Source organism: Aotus nancymaae, unplaced genomic scaffold (genome assembly GCF_030222135.1).
Source record: "Aotus nancymaae isolate 86718 unplaced genomic scaffold, 86718_ANA_hifiasm-v0.15.2.pri h1tg000019l, whole genome shotgun sequence".
Lineage (NCBI taxonomy): Eukaryota > Metazoa > Chordata > Mammalia > Primates > Aotidae > Aotus > Aotus nancymaae.
Window position 1 is genome coordinate 20,955,300 of NW_026988431.1, and position 25,650 is coordinate 20,980,949.

The window sequence follows — 25,650 nt, forward strand, 5'->3', positions numbered from 1 at the left end:
GGGAGAGGGAGAGTAAAAGGATGACACAACACAAAGAAGTTTGTCCAAAAGCTTTTCAAACTTTTTTTTTAGGAGATGTGTAAAAAAAGATGGAGAGAGCCTAAAATGTAGCCGAAACAAAGCAAGAATTACGGAGTATCTGGACTTTTCTTAATAACTATAACTACTTCTGAATACTTTCTATTCTAAAGCTAGAGATAGGATTTTTCTTCCTCTGGCCTTCTTAGAGTTTTTTCAATTGACAAAATGATGTGGGTTTTAAAAGGTGACTAAATATTGGTGGTACCAAATATGGAGACACCATTAAATTATTCTGTTTTCATTTCCCTTCCCCTTAACTTGGAAATTCTGGGTAAACAGGAAACCCCTGTCTAGCCATCCATGGGTAACAAGAAGTCATGCTTGGGCCAGACTATACAGTTGATATCCAGTGTGTGACTCCCTAAATAACACAGGTTACATCCCATCCGTATGAGAGGAAGCAGTTTTTTTGGGATATGGGAAAAGAAAAGTAATGTTGTTAGAAAAATCAAAGAAGGAAATAATGGGAAAATGTAAAATTATTGATTTTGTCAATCTTGTCTTCAAACACAAGATAATCTTGGGGACAAGACTGCCTATTTTACTCAGCATCTAAATAATACCAAGAAAAAAAAATACTGCCCTACTGAAGAGCATCATTTACAGCTTTAAATAACTTTGTCCAGCACACATTTCAGCCCATCACGGGCCTTGCTCAGTGAGGTCAATTTCCCCCTCGTGAGACTCAGCTATGCATTATACGTGATATCCAATTGGAAAAGCTCACACCCTTGACAGGCTAGACAAAAAAAAAAAAAAAAACACTTTCAGAAAGCAAGCTGTAAGTAGGCTACAACAGATAGGATCTGCTAGACCTATCACTGTACATCTTCATAGTGCATGTGGACAGGGGCTGAAAGGGACCCAAACTCTTATACTTCCCATGAGGATTTCATAAAATAAGCTGACATGGTCCAGAGGATGAAGATGCAAAAATCAGTTAATTTATGGTTAGAAATGGACACAAGGTTAAAGTTGTTAAAACTATATATTTTTCACATAGTAGACAATATTGATTTCCAAATCAGCCTTCCATTCAGAATTCTAGACTGAGTTAACCGAACCTCTAATTTTCTTGTACTGAAATACATAGTGGTAAGGCAGTGAGAAGAGGGAAAGAAAAACATATAGATGTATTTCCACTTTAAGGGGTGTATGCCACTGAAATCATTACTACAAATCTATAAAATATTCATGTGAAAAATGTAAATGCTATAGAAAATACCTGTAAAAAAAATCAAGGAGCTAATGCAGCCCTTTTACTCTTCCTTTTCACATTTTTAACACTTCCACAATTCTTTTTTTTTTTTTTTTTTTTTTGAAACAGGGTCTCCCTCCAGTGCCCAGGCTTAAGTGCAGTGTTGCAGTCAGGGCTCACTACAGCCTCCAACTCCAGGCCTCAAGTGATCCTCCAACCTCAGCCTCCCAAGTAGCTGGGACCACAGCAACTGGCTGATTTTTTACTTTCTATAGAGACAAGGTCTCACTACATTACTCAGGCTGGACTTTCACAATTCTTAGCACTTAGAATAGATTACAAGTGGAAAAGAGACAGAAAACTGGCTCTCTCCAAAAATGTGGCCACATAGCTGATCAAAAAGAAAACATTACAGCTAGTTGTCTGTCATCCACACAATGCCAAATTAGTTTAAGCGTTCTCAATTAACTCAATCATTCATTTTAGAATAGTGTGGGCATAGCACCAAACTCCACAGTTCTACATTTCTGAAGACATCCTTTTTTGTTTGATTTTGGATACGAGACAAAGCTTAAAGAGTATATACAGTGACATTAACAGTACCCATCGAGGGCATGGAAAATCAAGAATTGTGGTAAGTAGAATTTCTCCCTCTGAAAGTACAGCAGTCAAGTAGTTAACTTCTTTCATTATTACCTTGAAAAATTATTAAAAGGAATACCTATTTATGACAGACTCAAAGTATATCAAGAGGGTAAGCTGATGTTTTTCTATTTGCATCCAACAGTTAGAATTTAAGCAAGGTTATATCTACACAGCCAGCTTTCATATCTAGTACTGTCTGCAGTTACCCTGGATTTTCTGCGTCTAGTGTCGTTAAGCTGATGTGGGCTCTAAACGACAGCTGCAGAATGTCTCTAATGAACACAGCCACCCACTTCTCTCCCATCACTGCCCCTCCACTGGTCCATGGAATCCCACCACCCATCATACACTTCCGACCCTAAACAGAGAAGTACAAATCAACCTCAGCAACCATTTGTCCCCCACACCGCCATCCAGTTTTAAATCTATACTTAAAAAATGTTAATGGCATTACCCATGGGGAACCTTATAACTTCATAATATCCTGGAGCTTCTGTTCTCTTCACAGGTTCCATGAAGGGCCAAGCGCTTTGATGGCTCTTGGGTAAAGAAAAAAGTAAGGTATCTAATCTGGAAATTCCATGTGGGAAATCATTTCAAAATATTTGCATAAGGTGAATAAAGAGGACACCCACCTTCACCTGCTGGAGGATGCTCTTGAGCGTGCTATAAAGCTGGTCAGGGTCTTTGGGCTCTTTACTTGAAAGGAAAAGGGTAAACAAGGAGCAATGATTAGATTTTTACCCTATTGTCAGCTGATTACTATTCAGCTCATTCTTACAAAAGCCTAAAATTGGAACCATTCCAGATGTTTTAGGAAACTCAAAACCCACCAACCGTTGTGTTAGTGATTACAATTAGTTTGACCTTTTTCTTTAAGTTGCCGGGTGGGGGAAAAAAATCACTTCCATTAACATCCTCTTGTTCGTCATACTTACCTTTTCTCTTTTCCACTCGGTTTCCAGCCTGTCTCTCCTACACGTCAACAAAATGAAATACTGAATGAGAAGTGCTTTTGGTCAAGAGAATAATATAGTTAATATTTATCAAAAACAATAAATTACAGGCATGCATCAATAAAAGTCTACTTCTGAGAAGAGACTGAAATTAATGGCAATTAGTTACTTCTTTATACCGCTAACAATATAAAACATTTCCAAGACTAACAATGCTGCCCCTTATGTTAGTGTTTCTAAAGCAGGAACACCAGCCTTTCAGTGGAGAGAATAAAAAATACATATGTACAGTACTGTGGGTACATATGTATTTTTTTTAAACTGAAAGTCAAATTTTTTGCTAATCACCCTGTAAAAGAGTTAAGCTGTTACTTTAGGTCAGAACAAACTCTGTCCTGGTCTATTCTATTTGGCAAAGGCCCTGCTTGTAATGCAAGAAAGTTTAGTGTAGCAGATAGAAAACAGCCTGGAGTCTGACAGATCTGGATGTGATTTCCTATTCTTTCCTTAAAGGGTAACTTGCCCTAAATAAGATAAGAGTAAGTTGCCTCTCAGTTTATCGATCATAAAACAGAACTCTAAAAATTAGGTGGTGTTATCCCTGTTGAGATTAGTTGATGTAAACACACACACACACACACACGAATGCGTGGCACAAGTAGGCATTCAATGATGTGGTAGCCATTATCTCATTAATAGAGATAATACACGGAAGTAGAATTTCTGGATTTAGCGTAAAAGTAAGATCTGTCATAGGGCAGATGTAATAAAGTGATATATCTTGCCCAAATAACATTTTATTTTTTCTGGAAAACTTTTGGTTTTATTACTTAAATATACAAAAAGAACCTTGATTTGAACTGAATAAAACTGCCAAATGATACGCAATGGCTTTTGACGTATAAAAACAACTATTTGGTAGAGTTTAATCCAATACAACTTAACTCCAACATACAGACAAGAACCCTTGGGAAAACTAATGTAAAATACAGAATGTGAAACAAGGTATATGATTTCCATCACACATAACAAATAATATTTTTTTAGAAGTTTGGGGAGACTAGTTTAGCCAAGCACAGATCCTGGAGGTTGCAACCATGGTGGCAACAAGACATGGTGCAAACAGTAAGATGTGCGGACATCAGAACTGGGCTTCTTCTAATTCTAACCATTACTGGCTATGTTCCCTTTAACATTAAATGATCTAGCTGCTCTGGAACTCAATTTCCCCATTTATAAAATAGGATTCCCTTCCAAGGTTGCAGATGGGTAATAATTTGCACTGTGGTACAAATGACAGGCTCTTAACAAGCAGTGAATATTAACAGCTTTGCAAGGGGGCATCTAAGCTCCCTTTGGTTTGTTTGTATTGGGAGGTAGAGAAGACATAAATGGATGACATTTGCTGCCTTCTTAAAAGACTAGAGATAACGCAGAGAAAACAGGCAGGGCAATAAAGCTTTCAAAGTTACTGCATTCTGGAAATTGTTTCAAACACAAATCACAGCATTACTAAAAAAATTCACTTTTAAAAGAAGGTCTATACGTACTAATTCCTGGAATGCTTTCTATAGGAATCTGTCGAACTCCATCTTTAAAACATGAAAGTCCAGGGTATACTTTTCGAATCTGTGCCTGTTTTCTTTCAATCAGCTTTTTAATTATCTGTAAAGCACAGGAAGGAAATGTGTTTAGGGAAAGAAGTCTATGGATACAGTTCAAGTCAATCAAGCTAATGAAATGTTTTCCTAACAAAACAGTCTTTTTTATGAAACAAGATGGGAGAAAGGAGTGAATGCTATTTAACAGGTAAGAAATGAACACATTCTATTATACGATGCCTATTTAGTGACATTCACAAAAACATCTTTGAGTTACTTGTCCCTGCCATCCAGAAAAGCCAATATTGAGAAAACACACAGTCCCTAGGGCCCACTTGTCATCTTTAGCATAAGAGCCAATTATTTTGCCCTGCTTCTCTGAGGAGGCTCTGCCAGAATTACAGGAAAGCAGCCCTGAGCATTTACTACTCAGTCAAGTGACAGAATCACTTCACATCCCGTAACTAGGAACTGTTCCCTTCAGACTATAGGGGCAGACTAGGGGCCCCAGAAAGTCCCAAAAGTCTAGAGTAGTTAAAGCTTTACTATTATTTAAATTTTTCAAGGCTTGAGCTCCAACCAATTCTAGTTGCATCAAAAAAGCAGCTCTATAATAGTAGGCTGGCATGATGAGAAGAAAGAAAGAAAAGAATAATGCTATTTAAAGTATCATCTATTAAGCAACACAACCATGACATGAGCCATCACGCTGGCTGAGAAATTTTTAGAGATGTTCTATTTGTTTTGTAAAATAATGATTAATAGGCTGAGGTAACTACTTCCCAGACATTGAGGTTATCCCTTTAAAAAGAAAAAACAAACTCAAAAATCACTATCTGGAAATTAACCATATCATAACAAAATTTTGGAAAAACAAAACAATAGAAGCTGCTAACTGCAATCACAAAGAAAAACAAAAAATTCTACTTCCTAACCGAATGATTTCAGACATATAGCTGGTAAACACTGCAGCATGAATATGTAATCCTAACAGTTAGACAAATAACTTTATAAAATGAATGGGACAAATAAAAGTATATTCCTTGTAAATCTAGATCAGTGCTGTCCAATAGAAACATAATACAAGTCACTTATGCAATTTAAATTTTTCTACAATCCACATTTTTAAAAGGCAAAAAGAAACAGGTGAAATTGATTTTGATAATGTATTTCATTTAACCCATTGTGTTCAAAATGTCATTGTAACATATAATCAGAAAAAAGTGTAAGATATTTTACATTGCTTTATTCATACGAACTCTTGACAATCAGAGGATTGGCCAGGTGCAGTGGCTCACACCTGTAATCCCAGGACTTTGGGAGGTCAAGGCAAGTGGATCACTTGAGATCAGGAGTTCAAGACCAGCCTGGCCAACATGGTGAAACCACACTTCTACTAAAAATACAAAAAATTAGCCGAGCATGGTAGTTCACGCCTGTAATCCCAGTTACACAGAAGGCTGAGACAGGAGAATCGCTTGAACCTGCTGGGTGGAGGTTGCAGTGAGCTGAGATTATGCTATTGCACTCCAGCCTGGGTGACAGAGCAAGCCTTCTCCTCCAAAAAAAAAAAAAAAAAAAAAAAGAAAGTCAGAGAATTTTATACTTTTGACTAACCACATATCAAGTGCTCAGTAGCCACATATGGCTAGTGACTGCCATTTTTGACACGGCTGATCTAGATGGGTGCTTTCTATTTATTTATAAGTCCAAATCTTCTTTAAAAACAAAAAGGGGGAGGGGGCCAGGCATGGTGGCTCACACCTGTAATCCCAGCACTTTGGAGGCTGAGGCGGGCAGATCATGAGGTCAGGAGTTCGAGACCATCCTGGTTAACACAGTGAAATCCCATCTCTACTAAAAATACAAAAATTAGCCGGGTGTGGTGGCATGTGCCTGTAATCCCAGCTACTTGGGAAGCTGAGGCAGGAGAGTTGCTTAAACTCAGGAGGTGGAGGTTGCAGTGAGCCAAGATTATACCACCGCACTCCAGCCTAGGCAACAGGGCAAGACTCCATCTTGGAAAAAAAAAAAACAAAGAAGAAAAGTATCCCAAGGGCAATCTCATAATTAGACAACTTCAGAGAATATGCTGAAGACCGTTTCAATTTGAAAAGTTTCCTTCTCTTCACCAAGGGACTCTCAAATGCAATGACCTACCAGGTGGCTTCCACACACCTCATGTAGCACCTTAAAGATTGCAGGCTCCTGAGAGGTAACTGTTAGCAGGACTGGGAAGCTTCCTAATCTCTCTGTACCTCCAATAATCACTATGGAGAAGAGATTTTTTTTTAATTTTAAATATTTCATTTTAGATACAGGGAGTATTATGTGCAGATTTGTTACATGGGTATATTGTGTGATGCTGAGGTTTGGACTTCTAATGACCCACTGCCCAAGGAGTGAGCACAGCACCTGACAGGTGGTTTTTCAACCCTTGCTCCTCTCCCTCCCTTGCCTCTTTTGGAAACCCCAGAGCCTTCTGTTCCCATCTTTGTGTCCGTGTGTATCCAATGTTCAGCTCCCACTTATAACAGAAAACATGCAGTATTTTGTTTTCTGTTCCTGTGTTAATCTGCTTAGGATAAGGGCCCCAGCTAAATCCACATTGCTTCAAAGGACGTGATTTTGTTCTTTTTTATGGCTGCATAATATTTCATTTTCATGGTGTATATGTACTACATTTTCTTTATCCCATCTACCGTTGATAGGCACCTGCATTGATTCCATGTCTTTGTTATTGTGAATAGTACTGCAATGAACAAATGAGTACATGCATCTTTTTGTAAGAACAATTTATTTTCCTTTGGGTATATGCTCAGTAATAGGATTGCTGGGTGGAATGGTAATTCTATTTTTAATTCTTTGAGAAATCTTCAAACTGCTTTCCACAGGGGCTGAACTAATTTGCATTCCCACCAACAGTTTATAAGCATTTCCTTCTCTCCACAGCTTTGCCAACATCTGTTATTTTTTTTAACTACTTAATAATAGCCATTCTGACTGGTGTGAGATGGCATCTCATTGTGGTTTTGACTTGCATCTCAGAAAGGAGGTATTTTCATTGTGTTCTAGTGTATTATCTTTACCTCCCTAGAAAACAGCTTCACTTCAACTCCCTACCATGACCATAAAATCGATGCCTTCCAAATGAAAATATGTCCTCATCTTCTCCTGAAGTCCATAGCTGAGTCCTATGATCTACTGCTGTCAGTTTTAGGGTCTCCCAAAAGGGAAATTTTTGAGGGAGTAGTCCCCATCTCCAATATATCACCCAGTCTTCACATGTCTCCTTATAAAAAAAATTGCATTGAAGCCAGGCATGGTGGCTTACACCTATAATCCCAGCACTTTGGGAGGCCTAGGTGGGCAGATCACCTGAAGTTGGGAGTACAAGACCAGCCTGACCAACATGGAAAAACCCCATCTCTACTAAAAATACAAAAAAATTAGCCAAGCGTGGTAGCACGTCTGTAGTCCCAGCTACTCGGGAGGCCGAGGGAGGAGAATTGTCCCAGGAGGCAGAGGTTGCGGTGAACCAAGATCATGCTATCACACTCCAGCTTGGGCAACAAGAATGAAACTCTGTCTCAAAAAAAAAAAAAAATTGCACTGAGTTGCCCTATCCTTACTTTGGCTTCTCCAAACCAAATCCCTTGGACTGTCACATGTAGATTAACATTTAAGAATTTATCCCCACCCACCCAGTGCCCAGCCTATCCACACATACAGGCATATACATATATACACACACACACACACACATACACACATACACACACACACAGGCATAGGCCCTTGGACTGTCACATGTAAATAAGAATTCATCCCCCTATCCACCACCCAGCCTATCCACACATACATGCATAAACGTACATGTACACACACACACACACAAGCACAGACTCATATATATCCGATTATGCTTGCTCATAGCCCATTTGCACTTTCTCAAACAATGCCTTCATCACTGACGTAACAATGGTCCTACCTGTTTATGTGCCTACAAATCTGTTTACGTTGGACTCTGAGCCTCTGCTAATTCAGATTTCATTACCAGGCCGCCCAGTTCAAAACAAATCTCCCACAAAGCCGTGTCAGATGACATGAGGCCCTTACAGATCCCACCCTTTCCTTGGAGTCAATACTCACAAAGTAGCACTTAACTCTCCACTCTCTGGTCCACCTGTCCAACTATACCAGTTTTCTCTGTCTATCTCCACTCATGACAACTACAACTTACTCTGCTCCCATATGTTTTTAGGGGCTAAGAAATGCCTCAAAATATTCACCATTTGTTTGCTGACACCATTAGTCCCTACCTTCCTCAAGGGTTTTTTCACAGTTGAAATAAATAATACTTGAAAAAAGTCAACTGAATTCTGTGGGAAAAAAATACTACATTAATCCAAATACATTCTTTTATTGAAGTGACTTCAGATAGCTTTTTTAAAAACTAGGTTAAGAGCGCCAAACCTCCATCACCCATTCAATGGAATGTGAGAGGGAAGGCTGGAGGCAGAGAGGGAGGAGGAGGACAGGAGAAAAAAGAAGGGGGAGGGAGGCTTGTCTTCTCAAAAGTTGACCACTTTGTTAGCCATCTAAAATAGCTCTGTGCTTCTGGCATTCCCCTGTAGGTTTGAAGGGCCAACAGATCATGTACAATGTGAATTTGCAGACTCTGCCAAGGGAATCCTGCTCTCAGCTAACACTGTGGGGATGAATTAGTGCTGCTGGGAGGAGGAATGAGGAAAGAGCAGCTGACAGCAGGGTGATGGCTTTAGTTGGCCAGCAGCCTCTAATGCGGAACGATGTGCTGCTGAATCCAGACCTGCTCATTAAGCCCCAGAGAGAACAATGAGGAAAGCCAGCTCCTCAGAGAGACAGGGAGAGAGAGGAGCCTGCTGTGCTTTATTAACTCTTCCAAGTGCCCACTTGGAATTCTCTCTTAGGCTGACATCTTTGAACAAGAAGCAACAAAAGTTGTTTTTAATTTTCAAATTAAAAAAAAAAAAGTCTTTGCTCATTTCCCCAGGAAACATAAGAACGAGACTGAGCCACTTTAAGTAAAAGAAAAATACTTAATGAGTAACTACTATGTACCAGACACAGACACTGTGTAAAAAGCTTTAGGGCTGTTACATTGATAATGCCTGACAAATAACTAAGAACTGGGATTAAGGAGGTTAGTGGAAACCAGAAAACAAAGATGGGTATAAGACAGATGTCCTCCTTAGCTATTTGTTAGAAAAAAGTGCACTAAATGAATAACAGAAGTATCAAGTGGAATTGATGTGGGATGACACAGCTGCAAACTCCACCCAACTAGGGGCAGCCAGGAGGTGAGCCTGGGCTTAACACACAAAGTTCTTTCAATAAATGGCCTTTGTGTACTCCCCAGTTCTGTTCTTTTCATGGATTTGTTTTTCTGCCTTCAAAAAATTTAAAATTACTATGCATTCAAATCTATCAACCTTTCCCTTTTACTGCTTCTCTTTTAGTTCATATGCATAAAAAATGTCACCTCAATACCAGAAAACAAATCACTTAATACCTAGAAGGATAAGCCTTCAGAACTTGCAATGTAAAAAGGGAGATTAATATACCCTAAGATAAATGTCTATGTAAGATGAATAATTGAAATTCAAATAAGTGGATCAAACTGGTGCTAGAGAAGTACAGAGAAGGAACTGGAACACAAGCTGAAACGGTTTGATTTATATGTGTGTCGGGTGAAGGGGGTGACTAATGGATGAAGACACTTTGGAGAATAGTAAATAGATGTACTTAGAGTATTTGGAAATGAAAGTAAAGAGATCTAAGAGTGGGAATGATAATTGAGGCCAGAATGTAAAAGGGCTTGAAGGTGAAGTTAAAATGTCACCATATTTTACACGTTTTTTTAAATTTTGTACAAATTTAAAAAGTAATGACTCTTGTAGAAATGGTGACTGAGAAAGGAAACAGATCAAGGATATCTTTAAAAAAGAAATCTATGGCCAGGTGCGGTGGCTCATGCCTGTAATCCCAACACTTTGGGAGGCCGAGGTGGTGGATCACTTGAGGTCAGGAGTTCAAGACAAGTCTGGCCAACATGGTGAAACTCCGTCTCCACTAAAATATGAAAAATTAGATGGGCGTGGTAGCACATGCCTGTAATCTTAGCTACTTAGGAGGCTTAGGTAGGAGAATTGCTTGGGCCCACGAGGCAGAGATTGCAGTGAGCCGAGACAGTGCCACTGCACTCCAGTCTAGATGACAGAGAGACTCGTGTAAAAAAAGAAAGAGAAAGAGAGAGAGAAGAAATCTAGACAACCCACAGCAAACTCAGAGTTTGCTATCTATCCAGTAAACACATATACACAGCACCCAAGGATATGCAACCCATCCCAGCTAAGACTGGCCTGTACAGAAGAAGGTATATGAATCAACCACCTGCTTACCTCCTTCTGCTTTTTAATGATGACAGAAAATTCTGTATATGGAATCCGTGGATTTAGCTCACACCCCATTAAGGTGGCTCCTTCATAATCCTTGATATAGCCAACATATTTGGTTTTAGGTATTTTAATTTCTTTGGAGAAACCCTGCAAAACAAATAAATTCATTCATATGAACATCATGCTCCAAATATCTACTGAGTGCTAACTATGTTCCAGGCACTGTGCGAGGAATCAAGACAAGCTTCTTTTAAGCTCTCATTGTACTATTCTGAAGAGGATTAGCTTAAAACCACCCATGAAGTTCAAAACACCAGAAATCCCACTGTGTAAATAGGAAGCAAGACAACATTTTTTAAATGGCCCTAATAAAATGCAAGAAATATTAAAAAGTTTAAAACAGAAGCAGGTATTAAGTAAAAATCAGGTTAATTTTGTACTGAATTGCATCATTAAATATGACTGTTACAAATTTCTCCAAAGTGGTGAGGGGGTATTCCCAGGATATTCAACAAATCAATAACTAACATTGATCTAAATTATCAAAAAGAAGATGGTGAAAAAAAATATAAATAAAAAATAAAATGATTAGAAGCTTAATGTTTCTAAGGAAATGAAATCCTTTCTTTGAAGGCAAAAAAAATTCCAGACAGTCACAATATACAGTTGTTTCAATGACATTTATGCTTTGTAATATACTCATTTATATACTTTAAGCCATAACAGAGTGCTTCAGAGAATTTATTCAAAATTATAATATATTTATAATAAAAACATAATTTTCCTTAAGCATCTATTTCAGTTATTTGAATAAAATTACTTGAACTTCAGCACCACCACCAGCAGTTTACTGCCTCACCTTTCAACAAAAATTTATTTTCCATGTAATTATTGTCATCATCCTCAAAGAGGACTATAGACAAGTCATTTAAGTACCACGGTTGAGATCGCATGCTTTGCACTACAGTTAGAGCCTAGGAAAGCTGATGCTTAAGTCCTCAGTGAAACAATCCAATTAAGTTCTCAGTGAGTTTACCATAAAAGTTGACATGCATCTCAAAGAATGAAAAGAAAATAAACAGATTATTTATCTGTCTTCAGAGCACAAAAAGCTTCCTAATTACATAAGAACATATTTTAAAAAAGAAGAAGAAGAAGTCTGGCTGGATATAGTGGCTCATGCCTATAATGTCAGCACTTTGGGAGACTGAGGCAGAAGGATAACTTGAGTCCAAGAGTTCAAGACCAGCCCAGGCAACATAGCAAGATGACCCCCGCCCAACCTCCATCGTCTCTATAAATGATTAAAAAAAAAAAAAAAAAATTGCTGGGCATGGTGGCATGCACCTGTGGTCACAGCTACTCAGGTGGCTGAGGCAGGAGAACCGCCTGAGCCCAAGAAGTCGAGGCTGCAGTGAGCTGTGATCATGCCACAGCACTCCAGCCTGGGTGGCAGTGTAAGACCCTGTCTCAAAACAAAGTCCAAGACAAAACAAGTCAATAGATTTTATGTAATAAAATCTTTAACATTCTGAAGATTTAAAGAAAAAGCCACAAGCGATATTGAAACAAATATTATCCAAGAATAATAGTGCTATATAGAAACAGTTCTCATAAATCAATGTACAACTAAACATTTTTATTAAAAAAGGGACAAAATAAAATGAATTAACAATCCAAAAAGGGAACAAATACAGAGTTGATAAACATGGAAAAATAAATCAAACTTCACATAATTAAATAAATGCAAACATACAAAATTGATTATCTGGAAAAGTGGTAAATGTTTTTTCAATTATCAACTCCTTTCCTGAGCCCCCTTATATACTGCTGACAAAAATGGAAATTTTTAAAGCATTTGGCAACACAAAACAAAAACCTAAGCAAATTACCATCAGTGAGGGCAAAACACACACATACACACACCCATGCACACGCACGCTACCTACAAGAAACACCCAGATATCCAAAACTGTATTAGTTTAAAAAAAAGTATTTTCTATTTATAAAACAAAATCCTAGGAAACCATCAAAATTATTATATACACAATATGAACCAACTTTTATGTTTATATACGCACAGACAAAATATTTAAAAGGTATGTGTCAAAGCATTAATGGCATAGGTATGAGCTCAGAGGAAAAATAAAAGAAAAAAATTTAAAATAAGAAAAAAAGTATTAACAGTAAATTTCTTTGGGTAACAGAATTACAAGCCATTTTTTCCCCTTCTTTTGCTTTATTACATTTTCTACAATGATTATATATTACTTTTATAATCAAAAAAGTAAATGAAAATTTTAGGAATTACAAATCACTATTAAAAATAATATTCAGCCAAAGAATAGTCATCAAAAAGCTAAGCTGAAAACTTATTTTAAGACTTATCTTAAGAGAGGCAAGATCTCACTCTGTTGCCCAGGCTGGTTTCCAACTCCTGATCACAAGCAATCCTCCCACCTTGGTCTCCCAAAGCACTAGGATTATAGGAATGAGCCACTGCACCTGGCCTGAGCCACTGCACCCAGCCTGAGCTGAAAACTTCTGATAAGAAACTGCTAAAATGAAGGCCTGGTGAGGTGGTTCACACCTGTAATCCCAGCACTTAGGGAGGCTGAGGTGGGTGGACTGCTTGAATCCAGAAGTTCCAGACCAGCCTCAGTAACATAGCAAAACCCCGTCTCTGCTAAAATACAAAAAATTAGCTGAGTGTAGTCCCAGCTACTTGGGAGGCTGAGGTGGGAGAATCACCTGAGCCCAGGAGGTCAAGGCTGCGGTGAGCTGAGACTGCACCACTGCAGTTCAGCCTAGGCACCAAAGTGAGACCCTGTCTCAAAAAAAAAAAAAAATGAAAGGAAGGGAAGAAGGAAGGAACTGCAAAGATGACAGCCAAGCTCCTAGCCTGCTATGTGCTGTAGAATCAGGATTGTTGGCAGTTTTTTGTAAACTTTAGGATTTCCTCTCTGCTGTCATAAATGGAGGCCTTCCAGACACTAAATCTGTTTTTCTCATTAACAGAGAATGCTACCCGTCAAATTCTAAGACTGGGAATTTCTTATTAGAAACCATATTTTAAATGTTAGGATCAATATTATACCTCACTAATAGATGACATTCATTCATTCTCTCAACAAATAGTTATTCAGTACTTACTATGTGCCACTGACACTCTCTAATCCAGGCTGAAGCTTATTTCTGACATAAGGCTTGTAAAACAAATGTCTGTTCTTGTAAGTAGAAAACACTGGGGGAGAAACTTATTTGGAAGAATGCTGAGAACATATTAAGAAAAGGAATGAAAAACAGTGCTGCATGGTGAAAAACCCACCTGTTTCTTAAAGTATCCAATTGCATATTCATCTGCATATGTGAGGAAGTTCAGGATGTCATGTTTTATGTGATATTCTTTTAAATGATTCATCAGGTGTGTTCCATAGCCCTGTGTGGAAGGAAGTTGGTATACAAACAATACATTAGATTCTGTAGAAAAAACTTTATACATCCACCAGGAAATGATGGCGAATTTAGGAGTTTGGATTTTTACATATTTTACCAACCAGGACCTTTCCTGAAGGAAATATGTTAAAACCCTTTCTTGCATTTCTTAACTTTGAAAACAAGCTATAAAACCAAAAGAATTCAAAATCTTTGATTCAAAGATGAAATCATCATTTGAAACTATGATTTTAGTTCTTTGAAAATAACATACCAGGGCCACAAGTTCCAAGTTCAATCTTAAAGATTACTTGCTGAATATTAATATAAAAGTTTTCAGAATGAATGTTGATTATGAATTTCTGCTTATCTTTTAAAGTATTTGAGATTCTCAGAGGAAAAAAAAAAACCATGCAAAGGAAAAGTGCTAATCTACACTAGAATATTTAGTAATCCAAGTGTTTACTGTATACCACAAATTAGCAACCCTTCTAAAGAATTGTATCATCACATACATAGCATTTTAAACTTGGTCTTATCAGACCTTTCCAAGTAAGTTCTGATAAGCCCAGAATCTCTGAATCAGCCAGAAAACATTAGGAAGTAACTAAAGGCAGTGAACGATGTTGAATAAACTGAGTGACTAAAATATTTTTAAAATATGCAGTTTTTTCAGTGATGAAGCTTACAGAAAATGTATAAATCTAATGTGATCGTTTCGGAACCTCATAAAGAGAGATAAAAGTAAATCCAAGCATCCAGACACAAATATCTTCACATAAATTTTCTAGCATTTGGTGACACATTCTTCTAAAGAATTCAAATATGCTCCCAGGTATGATATCATGAAATCACAGTACCTCAAGGACAGAAGGACCTTTGGAAGTCATTTTGTTGAACTCCCCAACTCATATGAGGCTAAGGGTCTTTTGCCATCTACCATGAAAAGGCAATCTGCTAGAATACCTCCAAAGTAGGGCAATTCCTTGGTGGTGAGATAGACCAGTTCATTTTCAGGCATTATATAGTTGGGAGTTCCGTCCTAATGTTCACCCAAGATCTGGTCATTGCTGCTTCCGAAACTCAGTGACCTTAGCTCTACTCCTAGAGTTACAAAGACTCATTCCTGCTTTTAGCAACCCTTCAAGCCCTTGAAGATTCTGCTCTCTCATGCATGCCCATCTCTACTTCCCCAGTCCCAAGCCAAGTACCATCAAAGCTATGGTCATTCCTCGTACGGCATGACTAAAAGACACCTTATCCAACTACTTTTTTTTCACAGCTTTTTCTAATATAACAATGCCTTCTAAAGCATGGATCCTAGCAAGCATAATAATAACGGGACGGTATGTCCAATAACTAGAACAGTACCATCATCCCCCTCTTCTGCAAATTATTCTTCCACTGATGTTACCCAAAGACATTTTAGCTTTTCCAAAACACATCACAATACCAAAACACTGAGAGTTTGAATAAAACTTGGAGAAAAAGACAAATGAACTATTTCTCTCCTTGAGGAGATGATAGTAAAATGGGGAAGATAAACATATAAACACATGTGTATAGAGGTGTACTGTTCAACAGAGAAGACACTAGCCTCATGTGGCTATTGAGCAATTGAAATGAGACCAGTCCAGTTTGAGACATCCTGAAGTATAAAAACACACTTGAAAAAAATTCTCATTACTAACATTTTATACTTATTATATGTTGATGACAAGAATTTTAGACATATTAAGTAAAAAATGTCAAAATTAATTTCACCTGTTGCTCTTTACTTTTTTTAATTAGCTACTCAAAATTTTGAAGTTACATATGTGACTTGCATTTGAGGCTTGCATTACATTTCTGTTATGCAGTTTTGGTACAGAGTGATATATTTGTATATTCAATAGTGAAAAAGACTGTAATTGAGTGGTAAAGAGAGGGGGGATAGGAGGAAAAGAGATGCTTAAGCTAGGCCTTAAAAGAGTCTGTCAAATTGAAAACAAGAGAAGAAGATGGATTGGAAATCTAAACATAAGGTAAAACAAACCTTTACAAAAGTATCATAAAAAGATATAGGAAAAGTGGGTATACAACTTAAGGATACCAAAAGGCTTCTTAAAGAAAATATAAAATGCAAAGGAATGAAGCAAAAGATTATTAAGTAGAATACTTCAAATTTTCAAACTTCTTCAAGGCACCATAAGTAATCAAAGATACCATAAAGGAAAGACAAATGACAAGTTAGGAGTGTAGTTGCAACACAGATTACAAAGATTTAATATCAAAAATACATATATAACTTCTATAGGATCAATACAAAAAAAGAGATAGGATAAAAGAAAAATTGTCAAAGGCTAGAACAAGAATAAATACTGCCAGCAAATATAAAAGATATGTTTAACCTCAATAGTGATCAGAGCACTCTATCATAAAATGAAATGTTTCACTTGACTGCATGCGAATATGTTTACGGTTGATGTACCCAGTGCCAGTAGGGGTAGGGAGAACTATCTCTCCCACACCATTGGTGAAAAATGTAAACTGGCAGACCCACTGAGAGGACAATCTACAAATAATTTTTTAAATTTAGACTGGCCATATTCATTCATATAGGAATTCTGCTTCTCGGTGTCTAAGGAAACATTTCCAAACAGAACGTTGATGGTGGTAGAAAATTACTGGAAATACACATGCTATGTCTTCAATAGAGAAATGATTAAATTATGGTGCATCCATATTATAAAATACTGTATAAAAAGAACAAAGTAGCTCTATATCAGCATTAATAGAAATTTCTACAATTATGAAAATGTTGTTTATCTATGCTATCCAATATAGTAATGATTAGTCACATGTAGCTACTGAGTACCTAAGTGACCAAGGAGGTAAATATTCATTTTAATTTACCTAAATACAAATTTAAACAATCATATATATGCACTAAAGCTGAAAGGCCTCTAAGACAATGTTGTTGTTTTTTTCCAGTAAGCCAATGCATACAATATGAATTCCATTTATTTAAACGGGGGTAAAAAAAACACACACACGCACACACAATCACCTCTTATTTGTAGGTACAGTAAGTTCCAATATATGTGTCAATACAAAAGTACCTGGAAGGATGCGAACCAAGCTGACAAAAATAGCAGGATGGTAGCGGGGGAAATGGGATTTTTGTTTTATCTGAAAATGCATTTGTGTATGTCTTATGTAATTAAAAATTATTTCTAAAAAAAATTTTTCTTTTCTTTCTTTTTTTTTTTTAAAGACGGGGTTTCATCATGTTGGTCAGGCTGGTCTTGAACTCCTCACCTCAGGTGATCTGCCCGCCTTGGCCTCCAAAGTGCTTGGATTACAGGCGTGAGCCACCACACCCGGCCAAAAAAATTTTTCTTAATTGGAAAAAAGCAAAGGGTTGGCCAGTTGGAGTGAACTGCACGTACACAGGAAAAGTAATGTCTAAAAATTAGTAAGAAATGTGTCTTCTGGCCAGGCACGGTGGCTCACGCCTATAATCCCAGCACTTTGGGAGGCCGAGGCGGGTGGATCACGAGGTCAAGAGATCGAGACCATCCTGGTCAACATGGTGAAACCCCATCTCTACAAAAAATACAAAAAATTAGCTGGGCATGATGGCGCATGCCTGTAATCCCAGCTACTCAGGAGGCTGAGGCAGGAGAATTGCCTGAACCCAGGAGGCGGAGGTTGCGGTGAGCTGAGATCGCGCCATTGCACTCCAGGGTAACAAGAGCGAAACTCCGTCTCAAAAAAAAAAAAAAAAAAAGGAATGTGTCTTCTGACAAAATTCACTTTAACATGGATGTTGATGCAAGAGAGATTTTGTTCTATGCACCATCTTGTAAGGAGTTAATAGAAACTATAAATTTGTCCCCATCATCCACAATTGAATTAATTTTACCCGAGAGCAACGATGGTTCTTTGGTAAATAGCTTCTCAAAACCTGTATAAGATATTTTTCAGCAGTTACCACAAATTTGTCATCTCTCCAAAAAATTTTTCCAGATTCCAAGTTGCTTGTCAGAAGGAACTGTGTCTTTTAACTTGAACTTCTTCTATATCTAACTAGCATTTGTGACTAGCAGCCATGGTAGTTTAAGTACTGCCTTAGTTAGAGAGGCAGTCACAACATAAAGCTATTATAAGTAAATGTTCATTTAGATTTTAACCCCAGACCTATTTCCCCTTGTTTGCACACCTTTATTTTTACCTGCCACCAAAAGGATCATTTTCTAACCATCTGGTAACTTCAGTGTTTATTTAAATACTATGTCAAACAAACATTAGCTACATAATTTTAAAGCTACATATAATATCAAATTCAAATTGGTTTTAGATGATAAGATATTCTAAAATCAGGAGAGGAGCTTCAAGTCAATTCTCAAATGCTATCTTGTGTTTTCAGCACAATAAATCCACCTAAAAATCTAATTTAAAGAATTCACAGGAATTTGTTTATCAGCATGATTCTCCAAAATGACCGGATACAGATTTTAAAGTGACATTTAGCCCAGATTTTTAATACAGTAAATTAACACTTAAAATGTCTGCTTATGAGCTGGGCACGGTGACTCACATGTGAAATCCCAGCACTTGGGAGGCCAAGGCAAGCAGATCACAAGGTCAGGAATTCAAGACAGGCCTGGCCAACATGGTGAAACCCCGAGTCTCTACTAAAAATACAAAAATGAGCTGGGTGTGATGGTGGACGCCTGTAATCCCAGCTACTCAGGAGGCTGAGGCAGGAGAACTGCTTGAACCCAGGAGGCGGAGGTTGCAGTGAGCCAACACTGCCACTGCACTCCAGCCTGGTTGACAGAGCAAGACTCCATCTCAAACCAAAAAAAAAAAAAATTCTGCTTATGGCTGGGCACAATGGATCATGCCTATAATCCCAGAACTTTGGGAGGCTGTGGAGGGAGGACCACTTGAGATCAGGAGTTTGAGACCAGACTGGGCGACATAGGGAGACCCTATCTCTACAAAAAACAAATCAGCCAGGCATGGTGGTGCACATCTGTGATACCAACTACTCAGGATGCTGAGGTGGGAGGAATCACCTGAGTACAGGAGGTCATGGACACAGTGAGCCATGATCGTGCCACTGCACTTTAGCATAGACAACAGAGCAAGACCCCGACTCAAAAAAATTAAAAATGAAAATAAAAATAAAACCTCTACTTATGAATTTGCTGTTTTCAATAATACATGCTATAGCCACTGGGACTCATTCAGTTTTACTCCATATTGGAGCAGTGCTTCCATGTTGTCTAATGTTGCCGGGTTGGCAGAGCTCAGCAATCTTTATCTTCGACTACACGCCAGTGAAAATGTCAATATTTTGGGCAGTACGATGTCTCAAAAGTTGTTCATTAATCACTAATAACACAAGACAATAAAAGGATCAGGAAATTGGCCAGGCACAGTGGCTCACAACTGTAATTCCAGCACTTTGGGAGGCCAAAGCGGGTAGATCACCTGAGGTCAGTAGTTTGAGACCAACCTGGCCAACATGGTGAAACTCTGCCTCTACTGAAAATACAAAAATCAGCTGGGCATGGTGGCCAGTGCCTGTAATCCCAGCTACTTAGGAGGCCGAGGCAGGAGAATCACTTGAACCCAGGAGGCAGAGGCTGCAGTGAGCCGAGATCACACCACTGCACTCCAGTATGGACAACAAGAACAAAACTCCGTCTCAAAAAAAACAAACAAATTAATGAACTGTTTCTCCCATTCTTACTTTTACTCAAGATTGGGTTTTTACCATTCACACACACACACACACATACACACACACACACTCTCACCTCATCCATTCTGTTTTGAAAGACTAATCTTCATTTTCTAAAACTACAATTTCAAGTCACTTAGAAGAAGTGATTTCTTTTCTTGTTCTTCCTACTGAGTTTGTGATACTTGGCCACCTTCCTTCAAGTCTTTAGAAAATTACATGGTTTGGGGAAAAAATAAATAAATTGCCTTTCTGGGAAGTACTAAGACAAAGTATCCAATTCATATTAAATATTTTCAGTTTCTCTCTAGTATCCCTAGTGTCCAAGTCAACCTTAATCAACCTTTCCAAACAAGGTGTAAAGCTATCTTTGAAAATAAAAATTATGCCATCTTTTTCTAAAATTACAAACCAAGGACATTATTTTCCAGGTCTTCTCCCTAAGAAAAGCCAAATAAAATTTTCCTTTAAGTAAGTACATTTGGAAACATCTGGAGATTTGGACATTTCTCACTTTAGCTAGCAAGGAATAATGATAAACACAGCAATAGCACCATCTAAAGACACACTGTCAGAAAATGAGCCAGAGATTAGTTTCAAGTAAATGTGGGTCTTCACCTTCCCCAGTCAGAATGATGAATGTAAGACTGCTAAATTGCATTTGCCCTTTGATGCTTAGTGCTAGGAGTCAAAGACAAAAAGCTCCACTTGTGCTTTGTGAGAATAAATACATCACAGCAGCAATAATTGGTACAGAAGCCGGGCGTAGTGGCTCACACCTGTAATCCCAGCTACTCAGGTGGCTGAGGCGTAAGAATCACTTGAACCCAGGAGGTGGAGGTTGCAGTGAGCAGATAACATCACTGCACTCCAGCCTGAGAGACAGAGCAAGACTCTGCCTCAAAAAAAAATCAGAATTTAAATTTAAAATATTGGTACTGTGGCCAGAGAGTGAAGCTGTTAGTGAAATCTAAATTACCAACAGAGCAGGCTGTGCCCCTAATGCAGGGAATGATTCCTTTCAGGGACTTATTTTTTCTTTCTGCAAATGGCATTGCTTCTTTGAAGCTGAAGGAGTCAACAAAATACTTAGAGCAGCACTATCTAATACAGAAGCCACTGGCCACATGTGCCTATCAAGCACTTGAAAAGCACCTTATCTAAATTGAGATGTGCTGTAAATGTGAAATACACGCTTGGTTTCAAAGAGTTAGAACAAGGCTGGGCATGGTTGTTCATGCTTGAAATCCCAGCACTTTGGGAGACCAGGGTGGGCAGATCACCTGAGGTCACGAGTTCAAGACCAGCCTGGCCAACATGGCGAAACACCATCTCTACTAAAAATACAAAACTTAGGCGGGCATGGTGGTGTGTGCCTGTAGTCTCAGCTACTCGGGAGTCTGAGGAGGGAGAATCACTAGAACCCATGAGGAGGAGGCTACAGTGAGCCAAGATGGCGCCACTACACTCTAGCCTGGGCAACAGTGTGACCCTGTCTCCAAAAAAAAAAAGTACAGAACCAAGAATGTTATGTAAAAGGTCTCTATAATTCTTTGTGACATTGAATGTCTGTTGCAGTTATATTAATAATACACTTTGGATATATATGGGTAAAATAAAACAGGCTGGGCGCGGTGGCTCACACCGTAATCCCAGCACTTTGGGAGGCCAAGGTGGGCGGATCACAAGGTCAAGAGATCAAGACCATCCTGGCCAACATGGTGAAAACCCATCTCTACTAAAAAATACAAAAATTAGCTAGGCGTGGTGGCACGCACCTGTAGTCCCAGCTACTTGGGAGGCTGAGGCAGCAGAATTGCTTGAACCCAAGAGGCGGAGGTTGCAGTGAGCCGAGATTGAGCCACTGCACTCCAGTCTGGCACCTGGCGACAGAGCAAGACTCTGTCTCAAAAAAAAAAAAAAAAAAATTCCAAAATTAATCTCACTGGATTCCACTCGCTTTAAAAAAAAAAAAAAAAACTACTAGAAAATTTAAAAGTACATACATATGTGCTTTTATATCCTCTTATTTGCAAGTTGCCTTATATTTCTATTGGACACATTGCTTTAGACTTTCCACTAATTTTTCTCAGCATCCATCTTTATCCTGAGCTGCTAATCTTTAGTCTGCCCATGAAATCCTAAATGAATACCATTCTTTTTTTTTTTTTTTTTTTTCAGATGGAGTTTCACTCTTATTTCCCAGACTGGAGTGCAGTGGCACAATCTTGCAACCTCTGCCTTCTGGGTTCAAGCGATTTTCCTGCCTCAGCCTCCCAAGCAGCTGGGATTACAGACATGTGCCACCACACCCAGCTAATTTTGTATTTTTAGTAGAGACGGGGTTTCACCATGTTGGTCAGACTGGTCTCAAACTCCTGACCTCAGGAGATCCACCCGACTTGGCATCCCAAAGTGTTGAGATACAGGTGTGAGCCACTGTGCTCAGCCCTAAATGAATAACGTTCTAGGGCCACGTTTTCTGGTTCTCTTTTCTTAAAAGCAAGAAAGTAGAACAGGACAAGGTCTAGATGAGAGCTCTTTCTGTCAATTCAGAGTCTAGTTTATTCTTGCCAGACTGCGACACCAACTGCAATACCAATAAAACACAGACACAGTTCCCGGAAAGGAAGGGACCTATGCCAAAGACAACTGGGAAGGTAAATTAGCAACATAAAAAAACAAAACCAAAAGACACTCCAACACATGCCAAACCCTACAGGAATAACTACTGACATTTATTCATAAATTTACACGGTTTCCCTTATCGAATTTCTTTAGTCCTTGTCTTCCTTTAGGGACAAGGTCATAGGAAATCTTTCTGAAGTGTAAGCTGCCTAAATCACCTTTCTAATCTACATTAACCATATCCTTTCCAGTAGTTCAGTGTCACTAATTGTGTGTACATGTTTGTGTGTGTGTGTGTGTGTGTGTGTGTAAATTTAACAATGAACACTGAGATTTATTTTCAAATACCCCTTCATTTGCTGTAGACTACACGTGAGTTACATATTGAACTTGCACAGTATCCTGGTACCTTGCCCCAAAGTCCAACAAAGCTTTGGTACAACCCTACTTGTTGGTAGGTGAAACCATTTACTTTCCTCACACATATACACAAAGACTCAGAGTGAGACAGAGGTCCCCAACCCCCAGATCATTACCAGTCCATGGCCTGTTAGGAACCAGGCCACACAGCAGGAGGTGAACGGCAGGCAAGTGAGCATTACCGCCTGAGCTCTGCCTCCTGTCAGATCAGTGGTGGCACTAGACTCTCCTAGGAGCATGAACCCTATTATGAACTGCACATGAAAGGGATCTAGGTTGCACGCTCCTTATGAGAATCTAACTGACTCCTGATAATCGGAGGTGAAGAAGTTTCATCCCAAAACGACCTGTGGAAAAATTGTCTTCTGCAAAAACAGTCCCTGGTATCAAAAAGGCTGGGTACGGCTGGAATGAGAGGACTATTCCCAGAAAGTCCTCAACTCTACTTTCAGCCTTCTCTGGACATGGCACAGAGAGATCTTCCCAAGCCCTGCAGCCTTAGTAAGAAGCCCCACATCCTGCTTTTCTTCTAAGACCTTGGGTTACCCTTACCTTGACTTGCTCATTTGAGGTTACAGCACAGAAGACAATCTCTGTGAATCCTTGAGATGGAAACATACGGAAACAGATACCACCAATAACGCGGCCATCTTTAATTAAAGCAAGGGTTTTATGTTTCCTGAAAGAATAAGATTGTGTCAAAGTTTTACCTATCCTAGTTATGCAAATATACTTTTTGGGGTGTTCCTTATTAACCAACTAAGAAAGAGAGACATGTCCTAAGTTTCTATAAAAATTTCCTTCATATAGCCCCTATCTTGCTACACCATGCTTTTATGTGAACTTTTTAAAGCAAGCTTGCCTGCACAAGATGTCATCGGCACTCCCATCAGAACAAAATATCAGTCACCTAAGAAGTGCCTGAGGTTTACAAATAGAGAACAGAGTATGTGCAGATGTGCTCTGGAACTGGCACATCCAGTGCCAAGGAGGGGTCAGGGAGCAGGAAGTCCTGGACAAACATGGTATGTGTCTCTGCAGAGTTAAGTCTTACTCCAAAATATTACAGAAACATTATGAAAAAGAATTAAAAATCTACATATACAATTTGCAAAACTCTGCATTATGGAATCCTTCCCTCTGTCTAAAGCATCACTCTGAATTGTCACAGGCATGGATCACAGTCCCCATAGGCTACTGGGCTATGTATGTTCAAATAAATTCAATTAAAGAAGTTTAGTTCTTTGGGGTTTTGTGGATTTTTCTTTTTTTCAGCAATAGATATTCAAAGTTAACCTGTCTTATATCCCAATAATTGCCCACAGACCTGGGCAATAATGGTACCTAGTTAAGATACCAAAACCAATATTTTAACTATGAAAAAGTAGAACATCTTAGTGTTTACATTCTCTCACTGCTATAAAGAATGAAGCACAGGATAGTCATCAGCGATGGAATATAAAGCTTATTATTAACAGGAAAATTTATAAATTGCTGAAAATTAATCTTAGCACTTTCAGACATGAAAATTAGCTTGGTGTAGCTCTGTATGCACAGCGAGACAGGAGCAGCAGTATTTGGTGGATGACTATGGATGACTTTCACTATCTAAGCAGTTCCTCTTTCATTTAAAAAGGAAATGAGGAAGAAGGCATAGAAAGTACCACTTACGGGTCAAAGACGAGCCGTGTGATGTATTCTTTTGGCATTCGGGGCAGCTGGTGGGAGAAAACGTTCTGTAGGCCGACCAGCCACATCAGGATCTTCTTGTTTGGTTTCTGGTTGAGGGAATTGCCAACCACGTGGAATTCAATTACACCCCTGCGCTCTTCCAACCTTGCCGCCTCATCTCTGGCCGAATGTGCTGATAGAAAATTGGTCTGAGATGCAAGAGACAGGAAAAAATTACACAGAGCTATTCTCTCAAGACTGTGGGGATGGGACACATCCAAGCTTCTCTTCTTTGTTCGAATAAGATACACATTTGTGGATTTTCAGGGTCCTAAATACACACGTGTGCACACACATATACACAGAGACACATACACGTACAAGTTATGAAGACAAGATAGAAAAGGCAGGTAAAGCATTTTGAGAAACTGGAGTATGATATGTGTACATGGATGATATTCAGTGTAGATTAGGGGCCAGCAAACTTTTCTGTGAAGGGCCAGAGAGAAAATATTTTAGATGTCGTGAGCCACAAGGTCTCTGCCACAACTACTCCTTCTGCTGCTATAATGCAAAAGCATCCACAGACAATATGCTAAAGAATGGGTGCAGTACTGTTCTGATAAAACTTTATTTTAAAAAACAGTAAGCAGACAAAATGTGGCCAGTAGGTTATAGTTTGCCAACCTCTGGCTTAAAGGAATCCTTTCCAGCTGAGCTTGAAGGACCTTTGGGATGAGAGATCCAAATTCTCACTACAGGCCCAATAGCAGCTCTCATGTATATATTCTTAACACCTCTTTTTAAAGAACAGTTTTCTTTCCAGAGAATATCTATC

At 38.7% G+C, this 25,650-nt stretch overlaps 1 protein-coding gene across 2 annotated transcripts in view; it reads right to left on the bottom strand.

Moving 5' to 3' along the window:
* Positions 1–25,650, bottom strand: part of KAT2B (lysine acetyltransferase 2B) — a 108,041-nt gene that overhangs the window by 3,560 nt on the left and 78,831 nt on the right. For both annotated transcript variants that reach the window (XM_021674562.2, XM_012466720.3), the window contains exons 10-17: positions 24,813–25,021; positions 23,694–23,820; positions 14,250–14,360; positions 10,925–11,068; positions 4,431–4,545; positions 2,863–2,899; positions 2,560–2,623; positions 2,379–2,463 (exon numbers count right to left, since the gene is read on the bottom strand). In XM_021674562.2, coding sequence (XP_021530237.2) covers positions 2,379–2,463; positions 2,560–2,623; positions 2,863–2,899; positions 4,431–4,545; positions 10,925–11,068; positions 14,250–14,360; positions 23,694–23,820; positions 24,813–25,021 — 892 coding nt within the window. The remainder of the gene's footprint in view (positions 1–2,378; positions 2,464–2,559; positions 2,624–2,862; positions 2,900–4,430; positions 4,546–10,924; positions 11,069–14,249; positions 14,361–23,693; positions 23,821–24,812; positions 25,022–25,650) is intronic.